Source organism: Aedes albopictus, chromosome 2 (assembly GCF_035046485.1).
Source record: "Aedes albopictus strain Foshan chromosome 2, AalbF5, whole genome shotgun sequence".
NCBI lineage: Eukaryota > Metazoa > Arthropoda > Insecta > Diptera > Culicidae > Aedes > Aedes albopictus.
The window spans coordinates 114,993,361-115,015,266 of record NC_085137.1 but is presented as its reverse complement, the minus strand read 5'-3'; the positions used below and the strand labels follow the sequence as shown (position 1 = coordinate 115,015,266).

The window sequence follows — 21,906 nt, the reverse complement described above, 5'->3', positions numbered from 1 at the left end:
ACTATGGGCTGCAGAAGAAGCTGTGGCCTAAAAAGATTCACCCACGCACCATGTACAAGACGCTGATAAGACCGGTGGGCCTCTGCGGACACGAGACATGGATCATGCTCGAGGAGGACTTGCAAGCACTCGGAATTTTTGAGCGACGCGTGCTAAGGACGATCTTCGGCGGGGTGCAGGGGAAGGATGAACCAAGAGATCGCTGCACTTCACGGTGAACTCAGCATCCAGAAGCCGGAAGGATACGGTGGACAGGGCATGTTGCAAGAATGTTGGAAGACAACCCTGCATAGTTGGTATTCGTGACTGATCCAGTTGATGCAAGAAGGCGTGAAGCGCAGGGAGCACGATGGGCGGATCAGCTGGAGCGTGTCTTGGCGAGCATCGGGCGTGACCGAGGATAGAGAACGACAGCAATGAACCGTGTATGGAGAAATATTGTTAATTCACTTTTATATTGAATTTGATGTTGTAAAAATGAGATAAAACGTGAACATTATTTTCCCCCTGATGAAGGCACCAACTCTAAGTGCCGAAACGTTGAGTAAATAATTAACTCGTTTTAAGAATCGAGACTGCGTAGCCACTTAAAGTTTACAGTAAGTGCTAGCGGTTGACTGATTTTACACTTGATAAAGGCCAAATGAAGCAGGCGAAACGTCGAGTAATCCAAAAGCATCCGTTCAGATTGACCTTAAACCAAGGAAGCTGTATCCAAATACTAGTTTCCAGTTTGGGCCACTAAAATGATTAAATAATGCTATTTTTACTCACACTCAAATGTTCGTCCTTTTTGTCGTTCTTCAGCAGCTTCAACGTCACTTCCATTTTGGTATTATTCGGAAGAAATAATTCAGCTCTTGTCTTTTCGAAGAACCCATCGCCTTCATTCTTCAACGCATCTACAAAGAAATACAACTTTCAGTTATCTGAATTATAAAACACACCAACCTCCATCCACTCACTTCGCTTGATCGCCAGCTCCTTGGCTGCGTTGACAATCTGCGGCCGGACCTGTTGCATTTCGCCGGCGTCCCGGAGCAGCTTCTTCGATGTCATGTCGTTCTCGGGCTGGCACAGCAGGAGATTCGGCGCCTTGTCGTGCTCCGTCGGCGACAGTCGGTACAGATTCTTGATTTTCGGATTCAGATTGCGCAGTGCGTCGAGCAGTTCGTCGTACGCCGTCACTTCGCTGGGGCCGCGATGCACATGCCATCGATTCTCCGCGTAGGTGAGCTTATAAGTTTTCATTTGGTTCCTAGAGGAGGGTGGTGGGTGATAAAATGACGCGATGGTCATAAAACGGAGTGGATGACGATCGCTTGACAACACATCACCTGGTGAATCACCTCGAAATCGATCGTCATCATCTTGGATACTTACTCGCGCTCCAAAATGTCCACGTAGTACGTGTCGTAGTGGTTTTCGCATTGACGAACAATATTAGCACCGACACTGCTATTCTTCTCCGCTATTTTCCGGTAGGAGTACTTTCCTCTGAAAGCATAAATGGGAATAAGGGCTCATAAATCTTGTTTTACGATCCGAGCGTACGGTGGCGGGATATCGTTATAGTTATGAATGAATAGATACGTCAGAGGAGGTTACGATAGTAGTAAAAAAAGTACTATTTCTAAGGCGGTTGGTAGTAGAACATTGTTGCGAAATTCTTTCATTCATTGACAAACTTTCGAGTCGGCGATGAAGATAAGCTCTTTCCCAATAAGTCACCTATCATCCATTCAATAGTAAAGGCTACCTACTGAAAAGTACACTGACCCCACACGTATGAATCATCTAAAGGTTTTTGCATCATAAAAATAATAATACAAAAGAAAATGAACCATATATTTCAATGTAGTCAAAACCAAACAGTAGGATTATGTCTATACTTCTAATTCATGAACACTTTGTTCGTTGAATTTAATGAAAAATGTTAAAATTTTGACTTTCTCGAAGAACGCCGGAAACCACAGTTTATGAATCAGCAGAATACTTGCCCACAGATATGAATCAGTTGAGACACTATTTATGAATCATCGAAATTTTGGCAAATTTCTTAAAGCTCATGACACCATACACCTCAATGGCAGTAGAACCATCATCTCAGAACACATAATAGACATCTGCCAAAAATCTGAATCAATTTCAGACAGGTGTGTCTACTTTTAAAATGAACAAAACTGCAACATAGTATTCTCACATTCGATTTGCATGGGCAATTTTACAACTATGCAACTATACATGCACTAAAAGGTATCGCAAAACTGGTATTAAAGAGGGTTAAAGACTATTTATAGTCAATTATTGAAGATCGGGATCAAGAAGCGTTTTTCATCGCTGCTTGATATTCTCTATTGGTGTTATATAGCATCAGAAAAGGTTCAAATGAATAAGGCGGTGATTTCATCGAAAATCTTTTTTAGACCCAAGTTGAGGCCACCAACCAAGGATGCTTTCACTCACCTGGCAATCATTTAATTTAAGCGTCTATAACTCAGTTCAGAAGCTTGTTACTACGATGTGATGTTCGTCAAACTTGTGAGGTAGTGTTTATCTTACAATTATCTCCAAGGACGCCATATTATAACTTTTATATTTACGGCGTGAAAGTGTTGGTAGGGTGCCTGTACCAGTTATCGCACTACCTAAGAAAAACTATTTCTACAAAAATAAGAAGAAGACCGACGAATGCATGCAATAAGTCAAATGATTGATAAGTTTTCATACTTCACAGAAAAAATATTAAAACGGAACCAAAACCACTTTTAGTATTTATTACGGCGTGTGCCAATGATAGGAACCCTGTACCAGTTATGGACACATTTGTTAATTTGGGTTCCACTTCGCACTATTTACATGCATTCCTTATGGGATTTGCCATAACTGGTACACTATGGCGAAATAGGGTGCAAGGAGGCCAAAAAGTTAAGGAAAATGATTTATTTCTACCATAATTTGAGCAAATTGTGAAGTTTGAATGATTGCAATCATCTTTTGTGATCGTGGTCTGTTTTTCACGAATTTTTTCTAGTTGATTTGTATCTTTAAAGGTTGAAAATCAACTATGGCGAATTTGAGGTACTATAGCCATAACTGGTACACTGAGCCTACCTCCAACTGTTACTAAACGATTGAATTTTGCGATCATTTAGGATGAGTAGGTAATCCTAGCGTTGTCACGCCATAGATATGGGAGTTATAACATGATGTCCTTGGTGATAATTGGTGGGAAAACACTGCCCTACAAGTTTGCCGAACATCACATTGTAGTAACAAGCTTCTGAATTGGGTTACAGACAAATGAATTTAAAGATTGTCAGGTGAGTTAAAGCATCCTTGCTACCAACATGTTTTCAAATTTTGTTTTGTACTATCTCATCACACATATTTTAATCAGCGTAGCCCTAAAATAAACAAAATCCTGTGCTTTAGATCAATATTCGTTCCTGATACGCTCTTTATCAAGTGTCCAGGAGCGATAACATCATACAAAATGGCATCGAATCTGTCGAAATCGATCCAGGTTCTATAAGATGCTGAGCATTTCTTACAAAAATAGAAAACCTGGTGAATATAATTCAAAAATGCAAAAGTTCAGCAGATTTTCACCTGATTCATAAATTGTGCCATACCCGTTTTTTCCCCACAATTTATGAATCAGATGTTTTCTTCCATTTTTATGTGAAATCGTCATTCCACAACACTTTGCCTTCATAAACATGCTGATTCATCATGTTACAGTAGGTTACTGTTCGATTTTTCCTCAAAAAGCTGTACAGAATCGTCTAAATTGTCATTTTTTTCTTATCAACAACAGCCGTGTGTCTTACAAAAGCGACTAAAAAATGGCAACAATGACAGCATAAAAATCAAGCCGACAATTTTTGTTGATTTCGGAAACAATATCAGATTCCGCGCTGTAACAACTGTTGTGACGTTCGATATACACAAGGGTTTGTCTAGCAAAAATACTTTTTAGATGTTTTGTGACAAATTACCTTCTGATTTTGTTATTTAAAGCCAGCTGATTCATAAACTGTGGGTGATTCAACGGTGTGGGGTCACTGTAGTTTTGGAATTAATGGCTAGGTGTTAGCTTGACTTTGAAGAATGATTTTCCTTGAAGATTAGTGGTAGGTAAACCCGAGCAAACACCAAACCGAATATTAGTAGTTATTGAGCCTTTTGAGAGTTTATAACCCCACGTTATTTTTATATTGCACAGATGAACTACGGATCTATTTAAGGCTGCTATTAGCTGAATTCATGGATTATTGGAGCAGCTTTCTTTTAATTTAATGAAAAAACAAGGTATTTCCAATCACAGCATCTATCTCTCAAATCTTATGTAGGTTTGCTCTGTTATGAGTTTTACCCATCTTAGAAAATTATTGGTAACCATAAACCTTCTTCTCAAGTAAGTTAATTTCACTCGGAAATTGTGTTCTTGCAAGCCTTTACATACATACATAGACAAGGTAGACACGAATGCCACTTAAGTGGTAAAGTGTCTTAAATATATAGTAATAATAATACATAGACAATAGATGCGTAGATGTGTTACGTAGATGCGTAACTTTGAGTTGAATTTGTATTCAGGTGAATCACTCCATCTTCGATCCTTCTCGTGGTGTAGTGCTACCATGCCTGTCTACCCAGACAACCAGTAATCGTATAATATGTTGCATAAGATGATAAAGTGGAGGCCATATGCGTACATGCCTCCATTTAGGCGCATGTAAAATGTACGCATATTGCCTCCACTTCATCATCTTATGCAACATCTTATACGATCACTGGTTGACTGGGTAGTGATTAATAGTGGTGAGTTCGAGTCTCACCGAGAGGAAGTGTAACTTCCTTACCAATTCCACTCCATCTATGTCCATTTCTCACTCAACCAGTATTTGTAAAGTCTAGTACATATTTGGAATTATGTATGCATGTAAAACATCAATACATACGTTCACTGCCATATAGTCACCTTATAACTTCATCACAATGAGAATTGGATTGTGAAGAGGAGCAAACCATGTGCGTTAGTGGAATCGAGATCAGTTCTTCGTGTTCAGGGGACGGCGATGGTCAATAGTATGGAACGAACATCAAAGTCTCGCTCCAGTCGACTTTTTGGATTCTATTTATTAAGGTCCCATATGAACTGTACAAAATTTCATCGCAATCGTTGAAACTATAATGTAGCGCAAGCGTTTCAAAGTTTGCATAGTATTTACTATGGGAAAATTACACTTTCAGACAAAAAATCCCAGAGGTCGCCCCTTGTCTCCCTAATTCAAACCGACCAACGCTTCTTGTAGAGAAATCATCTATGAATCTCTCCTTCGAAGACCGCAAAACGATTAGATGCTTGCTAAAAAAGTCATTAAATTATTACCGATTCATGATCCGACGAAAGGCTTTTTGTTTTGTTTTATTAGCAGCACAGTGGGCACACCGCAGTGTTTCCTTGAAATTTCCTGGAAACTTCCAATTTCTCCAGAAATTCCACTAGGGATTCTTCCAGAAGTTTCACAATTTATGTCAGAAAATCTTCTTGTAATATCACTAGAAATTCCTCCAGGGGCTCTTAAAAATGTTAGGTCGATTCGGGAATTTTCCACAAAAATTACTATAGAAACTGCCCTAGGGGCTCCTTCACATTGATCGAGGAATTCTTTCGGAAAATCTCCCATGGCTTTTATTCTAAATTTGAATAATAATTTCTTCAGAAATATCTGCAGGTTTTCCTCCATAGTTTTCTCTACAAATATCTCCGAAAATGATTCTTTTATGGACCCTTGCTGAAATCCATCCTAGGGTGCACACTCAGTTGAGCTCGGATAATTGACATTCTTTTGCCGAGATTCGCACAGCCGATCAATCACCATTCAACTGAGATATCAGCAAAAAGTCATGTATGTTCGTAGCAGCCCCACTTGAACTTTTGCCCTACTTTACTCTACGAATTTCTCCAATTTTTTAAATGGTGAAATCAGAAATTTTTCGAAGCATTCATCTAGGAAACCTTCCATGAACTTTCTCAAAAATACTCCATGGATGTACTGAGAAAATGATTCATGGATACATATTAAAATAAAAAAATCAGAACCCCTAGAAAATTTTCTCAGAAGCTTTCTGAAGAATTTTCTCTACGAATTGCTTTAGAAATTCTACAACAGATTGTTATGGAAATTCCCAAGATTCCTTCACATTCCTTAAGGTATACGTTCAAGGTGTTTCTGTTCCAGGAATTTCTTCAATGATATCGTAAGACACTCTTAGAAAATCCGACAAGGATTCCTTCAGAAACTTTTCTACATAGTCTTTCAGAAATTCGTATAAGGATTCTTGCGGAAAAGCTGGAAGACATTCTCCAGGGTTCGCTCCAAGCGTACCTCTACAAATTTCTCAATGGATTCCTCTGGGAATTCATTAAAATAATTGTCCAAGATTTTAATTAAGGGATTGCTCTAGGATTTCTTTTTCAAAAATATCTTAAGAGGTTTTGTAAGGTATCCTACCAGGGATTTCCAGGTGTTCATTTAGGTATCAGGTACTCCTGGAAATTCTTCAGAAAATTCATCTATGGATTCCTAAAATATATCAGTTTTTTTTTTCAAAAATTCTTTCAGGAATTCATTTATAATTTTCTTCAGATTTTTATTTGAAATCCTACTGATTTTTTCAGCGATACTTTAGTAGTTTAGTAAGTCCCGTATAAAAATTTTATATTGAGAAAGTTTTAAAAAGTTGGAAACACTTAGCACTTTTTTTTGTCAAAATACGATAAATTTCCAAAAAAGTACTCAGAACACATACAGATTTTTCATATTTTTCGTAGTGAATATAAAACCTTAAACGCAGCTGCATATGAAAGCCTTATATATAAGCTGTAACACAACAAAAAATTAAAAAGTTTCGTCAAGTACATATTGAGATATAATGTTTTAAAAATTCGTTAAAAATCTTTTAAGTTTTACTAAAATATCTAAAACTTTCAGAAAACTTTTTCAATCTCAATCAAAATTTTACCAATGGAGCTTCAGTATATGGTTTATGATTGGTCAAAATTTCAGCATTTTTAATTGACGTATAAAAAAGTTATAAACATTTGAATATATAAAATTGACGAAAAAATCGCTGTACGGACAATTGTTTGATACACTGTACGTTCAAAATTTGAACAAAATCGATTGAGTCTAAGGGGGCGCTCAAAGTGCGTTTGTATGGGAAAACAAGGTCAAATGTTTGCAGAATTTTTAAGTTTTCGATTTTTGCCGCTAGGTGACGCTGTAACCGTTTACTGATAAAATCCTTTGGTATTACTTGTGTGGATCGACTGAAAATCTTAACTGTGAACTTTTAGTCGCTACGCCTAAGTGCCGAAACGCTGGGTAAATAATAAACCCGTTTCAAGAATAAAGACGGCGTAGCTACTAAAAGTTCACAATCCTTTGGTATTATTGTAGATGACTATATGCCAAACAACTTTGTCAAAGACCGCAAAGAGATACGACGCTTGTTAAAAAAGATATACTCTAGGCAAAGTGAGGAAAAGTATTGAGATTTCATTATTGAAATAGGGCCACCCTATTGCAGCTTCTTAGTGTTTTTTTTTTTTAAAGTTCCGCCCTGATTTTCTTCCAAAGGCTAAATGATAGCAAATTTCCCTTACAGTTGCAAGTCCACTCAATAAAAGTGCCGAACCCTCCTAAAGGGTTCTCAAGCTAAATTGAGTGAAGATGACCGTTTAATGACGGACATAAAGTTCAGCTGAGATTTGACTACAAACAAAAGCACTCGATACCTTTATCATGCGTGAAAGAATGTCTCTGAATAGCACATTCGTGAATGTTACATCCTCTGATAGAGAACTCGCATGTGTTTTAACCCTTAACCCTTCAGGACGCGCGCTGTTGTTAAAAGTTCGACACTGACAAAAATCTCGCATGTCATAAATAGCGCGAGCGCGGAGACGTTTCAGCTACGAACAGGCGCGTGTTCCGAAAGGTTAACTAAAGTTTCTCTTGGTATTACCTCAGAAAGAGATGTTATAAGAAAAATATCCACACAATCTGAATGATATCCTCGTTGGAATTCCCGCAAGAATCTGGAACAAATCCAGAGAGAACTTCGAAGAGATGGTGGTAAGGGGGGGCGAGTTCTGTCCCGGAAGGCGTTAGACAAATACCAAGAATAATTTCGAGAAGTTTTCCCTAAAAAGTTTCCTACAACATCCCAGGATGAATTCAAAGTCTAATCACGGGAAAAAATCTCAAAGGAATCCCAGGAAGTTCTGTAAGAAATCACGGAAGAAATTGCAAGGGACATCCTGGAAGCTATTCATTTCGTAAAGTAAGCTAATGGCTTTTGGCGAGAGTTCATGACTTATCTTTAGCTTTTCAGATTTCATATTCTATAAAAATCTAATAAAAGTAATCAAATTCATCTAATCTATGAAGAACGCCGGATAAGATATTGATGACATTTTTTTTTTCGTTGTATTGTTTGCCATAAGGGTTGAAGTTATTTCAAAATATTTGAAAGTTTCATTATTACCATATTTCTTGCAGAAGTTATTTAAGTACTACATTCAAACTGTGAATCCTAGTTAATTCAAGTAAAAAAGCAATATTTGCGCAAAGCCCGCGAAAAAAAGCTAAATCCGTGTCAGCTGTAACAGCCCAGCAGGCACAGAAAAGGCGACAAGGGAGGGTTTTTCCTAATTTTGGCAAAGGAGGAGAGGCGCCTTGTGTATGGAGCATCAACAAAAAGAGGGTTTTAACCCCCGGATTTGCCGACGATATTACGCTCGAAGTCTACGGTGAAACGATCGAGGAGGTGAAGTTGACTACCGACCACTCGATCAAGGTTGTGGAGGCGTGGATGCGGTCCAGAAAACTGGAGCTGGCTCACCACAAGACAGAGGTGACGGTTGTTAACAACATGCAGTCGGCGCAGCAGACGGAGATCAGTGTAGGAGAGTGCACTATCCTGTCGAAGCGCTCTGTCAAGCACTTGGGCGTGATGATCGACGATAAGCTTACCTTCGGTAGCCACGTCGATTATGCCTGTAAAAGAGCCTCCACAGCTATTGCGGCACTGTCCCGGATGATGTCCAATAGCTCAGCGGTGTACGCCAGTAAGCGCAAGCTTCTGGCTAGTGTTGCTACGTCCATACTTAGGTATGGCGGCCCGGCGTGGGGTACCGCGCTAAGTACTGAACCGGCTACCGACGGAAGCTGGAAAGTACTTACAGGCTTATGTGTCTGAGGGTTGCAAGCGCGTACCGTACCGTGTCACACGACGCTCTCTGTGTCATTACTGGTATGGTGCCCATCAGCATTCTTATCAGTGAGGATATGGAGTGCTTCGAAATGCGCGGCACAAGAGGCATACGCAAGACTGTCAGGATGGCCTCTATGGTCAAATGGCAGCGCGCGTGGGACAGTTCCACCAAAGGAAGGTGGACCCATAGGTTGATACCGAGGGTAGATAGTTGGATTAATAGGCGCCATGGGGAAGTTTCATTCCACCTGAAACAGGTCCTTACAGGTCATGGTTGCTTCCGACAGTATCTACACCGTTTCGGGCATGCAGATTCTCCCGAATGCCCAGTGTGCAATGGTTTAGAGGAAACGGCGGAACACGTTTTGTTCGTGTGCCCGCGTTTTCGCACAATGCGTGACCGCATGCTTGCCACATGCGGGGAGGACACAACTCCGGACAACTTGGTCCAGAGAATGTGTAGGGATGAGATTAGCTGGAATGCCGTTTCAACGGCTATCACCCATATCGTCTGGGAGCTACAAAGGAGGTGGCGCGTGGACTCGGAGAATGGCTAGTCCAGATGCAGTACAAGAGGTGGTCCAGGGGTTCGAAGTCGGCTTCGTAGGTCATACCGGTGCCCTGCGGTCGAGATCGACCCTTACAGCGATTAAGTGGCCGCGGAGAGGAAGTCCCGGTAGCGGTGCTGTCGTGGCGTCAGTCTACTGGGTTGGATCTGAGCCCGCGGTTGGAAAGGGGTCCCCGGCAAGGGTCGGGGTAGGTGAGACCCTGCTGTCTGCAACCTACGGATGCAGCTGATAAGGCCTGAAGGGTAGTGATACCCTTGCCTTCAGCAGGTCAGATCGGGTTGCATGTGGGCATCAGTTCTTGATGTCCGCTCAGCAGTAGGGCGCGGGCGGGGTTGACCCTGCCCGCCTTCCGAGGACAAAGGGAGTGGCGAGGACCACTCGGGAAACTGGCTAAGCGCCAGCATGCTATCGTGATGGACTCTCCAGTGCGAGTCATCGATGTTCGTTGCTGCTAGGCTACGGCAGCTAACCTTGAGGGTGCGATATGCACTAGCCCCTCTCTGAAGCAATACCTTCTTGGTGGTTCCGGAGAGACGTAGGGTTTGGCGACCATAGGAATGTGTTTTAGTGGGTCGAGGAGAGAGTAGTCCTGGCTTCTACCGGCATTGTAGAAGACGGCCTCATCCCCACACTACCCTAACCTTCCTGTTAGGGTGTCTGATGAGCAGATTTATCCCCCTATGGTTTAGAAGGAAAAAAAAAAAAAAACCCAAAACCCCTCCCTTGTGCACGGGCTTGCAGTCCAGCACGCTATTCTAAAGGTATCGCTAGAATAGTAACTGTGGTCAGAATTCGACTACGTGGGCTTTATGAAGCTTTCTTGAAAGATATCATAGGGAGCAAATTTTTGACATCCTAAACTGAAACTCCTAGTTTATCACTAGGCTGAGACGATCTTGGTGATCTAATGGCTACCCCTTCATAGTAGAAGGTCCTGAATTCGACGACTTGATCGTCCCTTGTCTTCCTACTTTGTTTATTTCTACTTGATTCCTCTAAGCTCTCTTCTCTACATTTATATCTCATGTATACAAGTGTATTCAGAGCCATCGCTAGAACTACAAACGGACTGAAAAAAATCCGTTTCCCTTGCCACCAATTTCAACACAGTATTGTAAATCTATCATATGACACCTACAAGTTATGTAACCAAGCGAATTGTGCTGCTTCACAGAAATCTTCACTTTCGTCCGTTGCTTCCCCGGCACTTTCGTCAGTTGCTCTTTCCCCCTGAGAACAGCTGACACTGACCCATGGTTCAAATGAACCCGGATACTTGGACATCGGCGAACGGCAACCCATAGTGGACTCCCAATCGGACTGGAAACAGGAACAACCAACAGCCACACATCAACATCCTCGTGCTCATCATTCTACCATGATAGGGTAGAAAGTGAAAGCAGCGCAACGGCCACCAGTTCGATGTAGTACAATTAGAAATAGAATATATTTAGGCGCTGTCCAAAGTGTATGTACAGCTTCCAATTGGAATCGCTCACGCACTGCCTTAGTGGACAATAGAGCTGTAAATTAGGGAGTGAGTTTTTGGAGGCAAAGTGTACAGGCCGCGTTTTCATTCGGATCGTCCGTCGTCGTCGTCTATTTGACTGTGCTCATCTTCGTGATTTTGGAGGCAAAGTGAAGAGGCCATTTTTTTCATTTTGGCCTGCCGCGTCGTCGTCGTCGCAGATTTGGCTGTGATCATCTTCGTACGGGGCGGTTTAGAGTGATTTTTGAGGCAAAGTGAAAAAGCCTCTATTTTTAATCGGACCGGCTGCGTCGTCGTCGTCGTCAATTTGAATGTCCACATCGTCGTACCCGTGTGTAGTTGTAGCGGTTCAGTGTGATGTCGGAGAAGAGGCCAGTTAGTGGAAGATGCTGGTGCACATACGCACTGGACACTTCGAAGGATGTTTATTGGTGAGCTCTTTCCATTTTATCATAATAATAATAATAATAATTTTTTTTTTTTTTTTACTTATTCGTTTATTTGGAAGGCTCGGGCGCCTCATGGGCATAACTGAGCCGAAATCATTTGTTGTTTTTTTTACAATATATTTTACATTTTACAATATTTACTGCCTTAATGCTATGTTAGTTTGGGGAGCCGAAGTACTCGCGGCTGTTTCGAGGTTAGGGATAAAAAAAAATAAAATAAAATTGGGAAGGAGGGATTTAGGGGTCTTAAACTAAATTATTTGCTAACTTATACTAAAAACATTGATGGGGCAAAATGTCCTTATCTGAAATGGAACAAAAAAGAGAGGACTTTATCGGTAGACAACGACAAGAAGAGGACAAACGGAACGGGGGTGACGACAGACAGGGGCGAACAACAAAACCAAAGGGCGGACAACGAAAACAAGGAACGTACTACATCAAACTCTGACATCAACACGTTTCAAAAACTGGTAAATCAGGTTCATGTATTCCAAATCAAGTCCTGCCAACACTTCTCTAACGGGTTTCTGTTGTTTTCCTCGGACCCGGAGAATTTCATGTAGCTCAGATCTGACCTCACGATACTCATTGCATCCCCACACGACATGTTCGATATCCTGGTAAGCTACGCCACAGACACAGAGATTGCTTTCCGAGAGCCCAATACGGAAGGTATGTGCATTCAACAAATAGTGGTTGGACATCAGCCGACACATTACACGAATGAAATCGCGGCTCAAATCCAACCCTTTGAACCATGGCTTCTTCGACACCTGTGGAATGATGGAGTGCAACCATCTACCCATCTCTCCATCTCTCCATTTGTGTTGCCAGCTGATCAAGGTCTCCTGACGGGCCAATGCAAAAAATTCGTCGAAGGCGATTTGACGCTCGTAAATATCGCCTCCGCTAGCGCCCACCTTAGCCAGAGAGTCCGCTTTCTCATTGCCCGGAATTGAGCAATGTGAAGGGACCCAAGCTATGGTGATGATGTATGAGCGTTTGGACAAAGCACTCAAGACTTGGCGTATTCCATTCAGGAAGTACGCTGAGTGCTTCATCGGTTTCATTGACCGAACAGCCTGCAGAGAGCTTAGACTGTCGGTAAAAATGAAGTAGTGCTCAGGTGGAAGAGTGCGAATGTACTCTAAGGTGTAGTATATAGCCGCTAGCTCAGCAATGTATACCGAACATGGCTTTTGAAGCATGTAGGTGGCGCTATGAAATTCGTTGTAGACACCGAAACCACTTTGGTCATCGGTTTTCGAACCGTCTGTGAAGAACTGTCTGTCCCCGCTAACATGCCCGAACTTACTTGCAAAGATATGTGGAATACCTACGGAACGAAAAGATTCCGGAATACCGGTGATCTCATCCTTCATAGAGAGATCAAAATCCACTGAGGAGCTGTCGAAGTTTGAGAAGTTGTCACGATTGGTGTTAACCGGAGATGGGCTTACCTCCAGCGTCATGTACCAGTAGTACACACTCATAAAACGAGTTTGAGGGTTCTGTTCGAGCAGCTTTTCGAAATTTTCTATGACCAATGGATTCACAACCTCGCATCGGATGAGGAACCGGAGCGTTAACTCCGCAAAGCGGTCTGTCAGAGGCTGTACACCAGCGAGTACCTCTAAACTCATAGTGTGAGTTGAGTTCATGCAACCTAACGCGATCCGAAGACAACGGTACTGAAGCCGTTGAAGCTTCAGCAAGTGTGTTTTTGCCGCGGATTGAAAACAGAAGCTACCGTATTCTAAAACCGACAGAATGGTTGTTTGGTACAGCCTGATCAGATCTTCCGGATGTGCTCCCCACCATGTTCCGGTAATAGTTCGCATAAAGTTGATTCGCTTTTGGCATTTCTGTATCAGATACACAATGTGCTTCCCCCAGGTGCATTTGGAGTCGAACCAGACGCCGAGATATTGAGAAGACATGCTATGAGTGATTGTCTTACCCATCAGATGGAGCGGAAACTTTGCCGGTTTGTGTTTTTTAGAAAAGACAACCATCTCAGTTTTCTCCGGAGAGAATTCGATACCCAGCTTAAGAGCCCAAGTAGACAAATTGTCCAAAGTATCCTGTAGTGGTCCTTGCAGATCGACTGCTATTGATCCCGTTATAGAAACAACACAGTCATCCGCAAGCTGTCTTAACGTGCAATTTTCCATGAGACAATCATCTATGTCTCTAACATAAAAATTGTAAAGAAGGGGGCTTAGACATGAACCCTGGGGGAGACCCATGTAGCTAATTCGTGAAACTGTCAAGTCGCCATGAGCAAAACTCATCTGCTTCTCAAACAGCAAATTATACAAAAAGTTGTTCAAAATTGGTGAAAGGCCACTTTCGTGTAGTTTGTCGGAGAGAACATCGACACAAACTGAATCAAAAGCTCCCTTAATATCCAAAAACACTGAGCCCATTTGCTGCTTTTGAGCAAAGGCAAGCTGAATTTCTGAAGTAAGCAACGCAAGACAGTCGTTCGTTCCTTTGCCTCTGCGGAAACCAAATTGTGTATCAGACAACATGCCATTCGATTCAACCCATTTGTCCAGTCGAAAGAGAATCATCTTCTCCAACAACTTCCGTAGACAAGACAACATCGCGATTGGACGGTACGAATTATGATCCGACGCGGGTTTCCCGGGTTTTTGAATAGCTATCACTCTCACTTGTCTCCAATCATCCGGAACGATGTTGTTATCCAGGAACTGATTGAACAAGTTCAACAAGCGCCTCTTAGCGACGTCGGGGAGGTTTTTAAGCAAGTTGAACTTAATTCGATCCATTCCTGGAGCGGAATTGTTACATGAAAGAAGAGCAAGTGAGAATTCAACCATCGAAAACGGCCTATCCATGTCGTCCCTATCCTCGGAAACATCACGAATTATTCGCTCCACGGGTACGGAATCTGGACAAACTTTTTTTGCGAACTTGAGAATCCACCGAGGAGAGCTTTCTCGATCCTCGTTTACCGACGACGCGTTACGCATTCTTCTCCCGACGTTCCAAAGAGTTCTCATTGATGTCTCGCGCGATAAACCCTCGACGAACCGACGCCAGTAATCGCTTTTCTTCGCCTTGATCAAGTTTTTGAACTTGCTTTCAAGGGAAACGTACCGCTTGAAGTTTTCGACCGAACCGCGTTTCCGAAACTCTTTGAACGCAGCGGATTTCTCGCAATAGATTTCTGTACACTCGCTATCCCACCACGGATTGGGGGGTTTCCTGCGAGCCGATGGACCTGGAACTGGCCGACGTTGTGCCTGAAGCGCGCTACTGATGATCAGTTCTGATAGAAACTGATACTCTTCCCGCGGTGGAAGAATTTCTACCGATTGCTCACCGTCGATAATTGCTTCCGCGTACTTTCCCCAGTCAATGTGTTTCGTGAGGTCGTAGGAAATGTCGATAGATGGAGGTTGACGTGAACCATTGGAAATAGAAACAACGATCGGAAGATGATCACTACCATGGGGATCCTGGATAACCTTCCATGTACACTCCAGCGATAGTGAGCTCGAACAGATTGAGAGGTCTAATCGGCTGTCTCTAGGACTGCCATCTTTAGCTGGAGGTGCCACTCGCGTAACTTCTCCGGTGTTCAAAATTGTCATGTTGAAGTCGTCGCAGAGGTCATATATCAAAGTTGAACGGCTGTCATCGTACAGTTCCCCCCAGCCTGTACCATGGGAGTTGAAATCTCCCATGAGCAGCCGTGGCTCAGGCATAACCGAGCAGATGTGGGCGAGATCCCTGCGAGATATCGCAGTTCTCGGTGGAAGATATATGGAGGCAACACTGAGGGTTTTACCTCGGATAGTCACCTCACATGCGACGGCTTCGATGCCTGTCATCGGTTGAAAATCGACTCTGTAAAATGAGTGCTGCTTTTTGATCCCTAAAAGCACCCCTCCGTACGAGTCGGACCGATCAAGACGGATAATGTTGAAATCGGAAAAAGGTAAGGTTACATCGGGTGTCAGCCATGTTTCGGATAGCGCAAAAACATCGCATTGTAAATTGTTAATTAAAAATTTGAAAGCGTCTAATTTTGGTACGATACTACGACAGTTCCAGTGTAGCACAGAAATCATATCTTCGACCTCGGTAGTTAAATTAGCCATCGAAAGATACGAATGTCGCAAGGAGGGGCATTTTAGAAGCCAACTGCTTCAAAAGAGGAGACACACAAGGAAGAAGTGCTTTGACAATGCTCTTCACTGAGTCAGAAGCATTAAAGAAGTCAAGGATGATGTCTACGATGCCAGAAATCGTGAACAACGGAGCACCAAGGGGTTGTTCCTGGTTCTCCGAATGCTGTCCCTCTGGCTGAGAAGTCGAAAAAAATGGGACATCTGGGATTTTTGATGTACCCGGGAGCGAAGGAAAGTCTCGTTCATCTTGGATTTTGAATCCAGGAGGTGAACGTTTGGCGCCTTTCTTAACACTCCTAGAATTTGTCACGGTAGGTTGGGGGTCACTGCTAGGCAGATTCCGAGGTTTTTTGGTGGGTCTCTGGAGCCTCATCCGTTTCCTCGTTTCACCCTTGAAAACAAAGGGAACCCCGTCCCCGACCTCAGAGTCAGAGCCTTGATCATCGAGAGATAAAGACGAGTACAGGGGATACTCAAAATAACTGGGACAGGTAAAATTTTCACTTTTCAAAAAATGTTCAACTCGCTGTAACTTTTCGAAAAGGGCATCAAATATTCTCAAATTTTTACTGTAAGTTGATCAACTAGTTGTGTATCAGTGGTCAAAATTTGGAAAAGATCGGACTATTCTTCACGAAGATATAAAGATTCTTGAAAAGGGTATAATTATTCGATAGCCAACTTTGAGCTTTTATATCTCCGGATTCAATGAACTTATTGCAATGAAATTTTGACCATTCATGACTTATATGATGAACTCTTAAAAACGTTTAACTTAACTTTAAATTTTTAAAAAGAGAAAAAGTTATAAGGATTTCATTCATTTCACGATTTTTTAGTAAATTTCTCAATTTCTAATATGCATCCCATTACTTTCTCAATTTATTAGCGGCTATGTTGTAACTTTCCTTCAAAACACATTTATATATAAGTCATTCAGAGGGAAATTAATTGAACTATAATTTGCATCTTGAATTTTGAAACGATGTTGAAATTTTGGATAATTTGGTGTTTTATTAGAAAAATAATCTAATCGTTATAATTTTCTTCCGTGTTGAGAATTTTAAGCTAAGTCAAAGGCTTTTCATAGCTCATTATACAAGTCATGAATGGTCAAAATTTCATTGCATTCGGTTCATTGAATCCGGAGATATAACAGCTCAAAGTTGGCTATCGGATAATTTTACCTTTTTCTAGAATCTTTATAACTCCGTGGACAATGGTCCGATCTTCTCCAAAATTTTACTACTGATACACAACTAGTTGATGAACTTACAGTAAAAATTTGAGAATATTTGATGCATTTTTCGAAAAGTTACAGCGAGTTGAACATTTTTTGAAAAGTGAAAATTTTACCTGTCCCAGTTATTTTGAGTAACCCCTGTAGATGTTACGCGATTCAACGGTCGGGGCAGCTTTTTTCAGCATTTCGGCGTAGCTTCGCCGTGATCGCTGCTACAACGACCGTTTTTGATGTTTTTTCTGCTGTATGTACCGTGGGCAAGCAATCAGATCATGTGGACGGTCGCTACCACAATAAACACACTTGGGCGGTGTTTTACACGCACCGTCCACATGTCTCTCGCCGCATGTTGCACAGCGAGGTTTATTGCTGCAGTACTGGGCGGTGTGGCCCAGTTGCTTGCAATTGATGCAATTCATTACCACAGACAAACAGACGTAACACTCTGATAATTCCCATCGTACACCCATCGTAACGATCAATTTAAAAATTGATAGTTGGCCAACTGACCACCCGTGGCGCTCGCATCATTTTTGTTCGAGTTTGACGTTTGCCCACTACCGCCATCTAGTTGATGGTCAGCCAAACTCAGTTGTTTTAGCATTGGGCGAACATGTTTCCGTGACTATGATTTGAATCGTAAAATGTTCAGAGTGTTACGTCTGTTTGTCTGTGTCATTACCTTCGGTACATACAGCCTCACAGGTAGCCGAAGTTTGCCAATCACCAGCAGATCTGGTAATGCAGATCCGGAGAAGGTCACGCAAAATTCTTCAGATGGTGTGTAAACCTTCTTCTCGCCCTCCTGGGATACCGAATGCAGTTGCCGGCAATCCAGTATCTGGACAGGAGGTAGAGAAGGGTTATGGAAACGACCACAGCCTTGCATGATCGTTTCGCAGGTCAAAGATGCGTCGGCGACCTTCCCCGAAATCTCAATCGACGCGCTCGGAAGGTAGACAAAATACTCAAGAGTAAACAACTCGCAGGCCACAATCTCATTAGCGTGTTTTCGGTCGCCTACTGTCACCCGAAGCTTAGCTGTACCGACCATGTTAATGGAGACAACGGAAGAATACCGCTTAGTCAGATCCTTGCTGATTTGAACGGTGTTCAAACGTTTGCCTTTGGGTCGGAAGAAAACAACATATGGCCCGCCAAAGTCGGGAGGGTAGGCCTTGAGGCGGGGGGACGTCGAAACAGATTTACTGTTGGTGTCCATTGGAGAAGCACCAGGGTGAAGGGAATCAAAGGGGTTAGCATTTATATCGCCTTGTTGGCTCGAGCAATCCGATGCCAATAACAAAGCTTCGTTGATGCGGTACGACGTACCCCCGCCATCGTCATCATCGCCCATTGTGGTAGTTAACTACCACCACGGGGCACTCAAAAACCTTAAACTAAAACTATCACGGGGACGAGAAATAATCAAAAAAACAAGGGACAAAATTAACGCTACAGGAAAAGTGAGAAAAAACTGCTTATGTACCAAATTAAATCTAATCAAAGAGTCAGTGGAGAGGGGGGAACAACGAGGGGTAACTTTATGTACTTATCTTTGTGCACTCTGTTTAGCCACAGGCTCGACGACGACAGGTCCAAGCGATCGGATTGCCCGCACTGGGAGGAGGCGAGTTGCTGCTGAGCGCCGACGTTGGTGTGCGGCGGAACGCTCTCTGCTCTTCTCTCGGTGGGCTGCTGCTGTCGACGACGATGAGCTTGAGTACTCACTGGAAAAAGCCGATCACGGCCGCGCGAGCGGCGCGGTGTGCGGGGGGTGCTGCGCACGATAATCGGACAATGCGCCACGTGTTACGATGAAAACGAGAATTTCACTCGAATTAACCTTTCAGTACTCGCGCCAATTTTTGTAACGCGAGCAGTCGCGCGTTGTACTTTGTACAACACCCATACATTCTGAAATATCTAAGGATCCTGATTATTTAGAAAAGGACTGTCTTTGGCAAAGTTGTTGTAAATTTCATGGGCTACTTGATGCTGACAAAACGTCCACTAGGCGGCGCTAGTGAGCAATATCATGTTATATCTTATATCTCAGGATCCTGATGTCTTAGAAAGATGGTGTCTTCGGCAAAGTTGTTTGGTAAGTCAACGGCTTACAAATTATTGGCCGTTTAATTGGAAATTCTACCACTAGGCGGCACTAGTGAGCAAATAAACTTTATATCCTATGTATCTCGGGAACCTGATAACTTAGAAAGATGGTGTCTTCGACAAAGTTGTTTGGTAGGTCAAGTACTTACGGATGATTCGCAGTTTAATTTAAATTTCATCACTTGGCGGCGCCAGTGAGCACGTAAATATTATATATTATGTATCTCTGGACCCTCATTACTTAGAAAGATAGTGTCTTCGACAAAGATGTTTGGTATATCAAGGGCTTATAGATGAGTGACAGTTTGATTTCAAATGCCACCACTAGGAGGCGCTAGTGAGCATGTAAATTTTTAATCTCATGTAGCTCAGGATCCCGATTAAAAAGGCACGGGACACCGTCTTCAGCCAGAGGCTGTACATACTGAACAGAACTTAACACTAGACCATGGACACGACATACATTACATGCACCAGTGGATAGCATGGTGCGGTTACACACTTGGTAACGCTAACCGAACGGCCACGAAGCTCCACTTTACTCAGAAAGATGGTGTCTTCAGCAAAGTTGTTTGGTAGATCAAAGACCAAATGGAGGAAAAGTTACCTCTCGTGCCGACCTTCTAAAAGATCGAAAACTTACAGATAGTTGTCCGTTTGAATCGTAGTTTCACCACTAGATGATGATAGTGAACATAAAAAATGTATATGCAATAGTTCTCAGGATCCTGGTTACTAGAAGAGAGATGGTGGTTTCGGCAAAGTTGTCAAATAGGTTAAGTGCATTTGGTTGATGGGTCGTTGAAATCAATCTTTCGCCAGTAAGTGATGCTAATGAGTATGCAATTTTTATATCTTATATATCTCTGAGTCTGATTACCTGGGAAGTTGATATCTTTGGCAAGGTTGGTTGGGAGATCAGAAGACACCAGCTTTCTAAGTAATCAGGGTCCTGAGACATTTGAGTTATAACGCCACCTAGATGTGGAGTTTCAAATCATACGGCTCTTCATCAGTTAGTGTTCGATCTACTAAACAATTTTGCTGAAGACATCATCTTTCTAAGTAATCACGATCTCGAGATATATGAGTTATAATATTTGAGTACTCACTTGCGCCACCTGGATGTGGAATTCCACATCATACTTGTCTTCATCAGTTAGTGTTTGATCTACTAAACAACTTTGCAGAAGACACCATCTTTCTATGTAATCAGGGTCCTGAGATGTATGAGTTATAAAATTTCAATGCCCACTAGCGCCACCTAGATGTGGAGTTTCAAACCAAACGGCTCTCTATCAGTTAGTGTTTATCCAACCAAGCAACTTTGCCGAAGACACCATCATTCTAAGTACTCAGGATCCTGAGTTATATGTGATATAAAAATTACATGCTCACTAGCGCCGCCTATCGGTTGAAATCTGAATTTCTCAGATCACTTCGCGAAGGCCCTTGATATCCCAAGTAACTTTGCCGAAGACACCATATTTCTAGATCATTTAGATTTTGAAATTCACTAATTCACATTCAACTGTCTATCTTATCTTAAATATAGTACGTTCTTCATATTGCGATTTTCAATTTTCCGCATTATAAGGAGTTATACTGTTTTCAAAAAAGGTCTTATAATATTCCAAATAAGATTCCTGTAGAATACATTTGGGGTTGACATCGATAGAAAAGATGGTTTCAAAGTAATAGTCGATAATTCTCATGTGTTGTACAAAGTACAACAGCGCGATTAACGGAAGGTTAAAGAAACTTTTGCGGTAAAAATTGTGGCCTAGCCAACCGCACTCGTCCCACTAGGGATAATCACTGAAAGGTGAACACTTGAAACACTAGCACGCCGAAAAATAGCCACCGAACTGGAAAGTATCGAAGACAAACCGGACGAACGAGAAATTTCGACTGTCTCGCACGAACGCTCGACAAAGAATCAATAATAATTATTAATGCTAAAGGATTTATACAATTCTGCTCTGGTTTTTGTGTATTTATCTAACAAATATTGAAAAGTTCGTCACGTCATGTGTCGGCGTTAGTACCCAATGCACAATCAGTTGATAATAAATGCTTCTTTTATTTTTGCATTTACACAAAAATATGAATGGTTTGTCATCTTCGGTGTCGACATTTGTAATATTTTAGTCAAAATGAATAAATGTTTTGACTCAATAGTAAAGGTTGCATGAGAGTCCGTCTTGGTTCGTCGTTGCATCGCATCGTCGTTCTGTGTGCGTGCTTTTAGAGAAAAAAAAACTAGTTTTTGTGCGAGTCGGTCGTGCGATGCCAGCAGCGGATTACATTTCAGCCCGTCTTGGTTCGTCGTTGCATCGCGTCGTCGTCCTGTGTGCGTACTCATCTTCGTACGAGGCGGTTTAGTGTGTTTTTGGAGGCAAAGGAAGTGCCGCTTTTTTCACTCGGATCGGGCGCGTTGTCGACAATTTGAATGTGCACATCGTCGTACCCTTGTGTTGTTGTAGCAGTTCAGTGTAATTTCGAGGCCAGTTAGTGGAAGATGCTGCAGCTCTGGTTTTTGTGTATTTATCTAACAAATATTGAAAAGTTCGTCACGTCATGT

General features: G+C 42.2%; 1 protein-coding gene across 4 annotated transcripts in view; it reads right to left on the bottom strand.

The window, feature by feature from the left end:
• LOC109419906 (tyrosine-protein kinase hopscotch) overlaps nt 1-21,906 on the bottom strand; it is a 103,709-nt gene that overhangs the window by 15,719 nt on the left and 66,084 nt on the right. For all 4 annotated transcript variants that reach the window (XM_029853034.2, XM_029853032.2, XM_029853033.2 and 1 more), the window contains exons 7-9: nt 1,384-1,497; nt 966-1,258; nt 775-902 (exon numbers count right to left, since the gene is read on the bottom strand). In XM_029853034.2, coding sequence (XP_029708894.2) covers nt 775-902; nt 966-1,258; nt 1,384-1,497 — 535 coding nt within the window. The remainder of the gene's footprint in view (nt 1-774; nt 903-965; nt 1,259-1,383; nt 1,498-21,906) is intronic.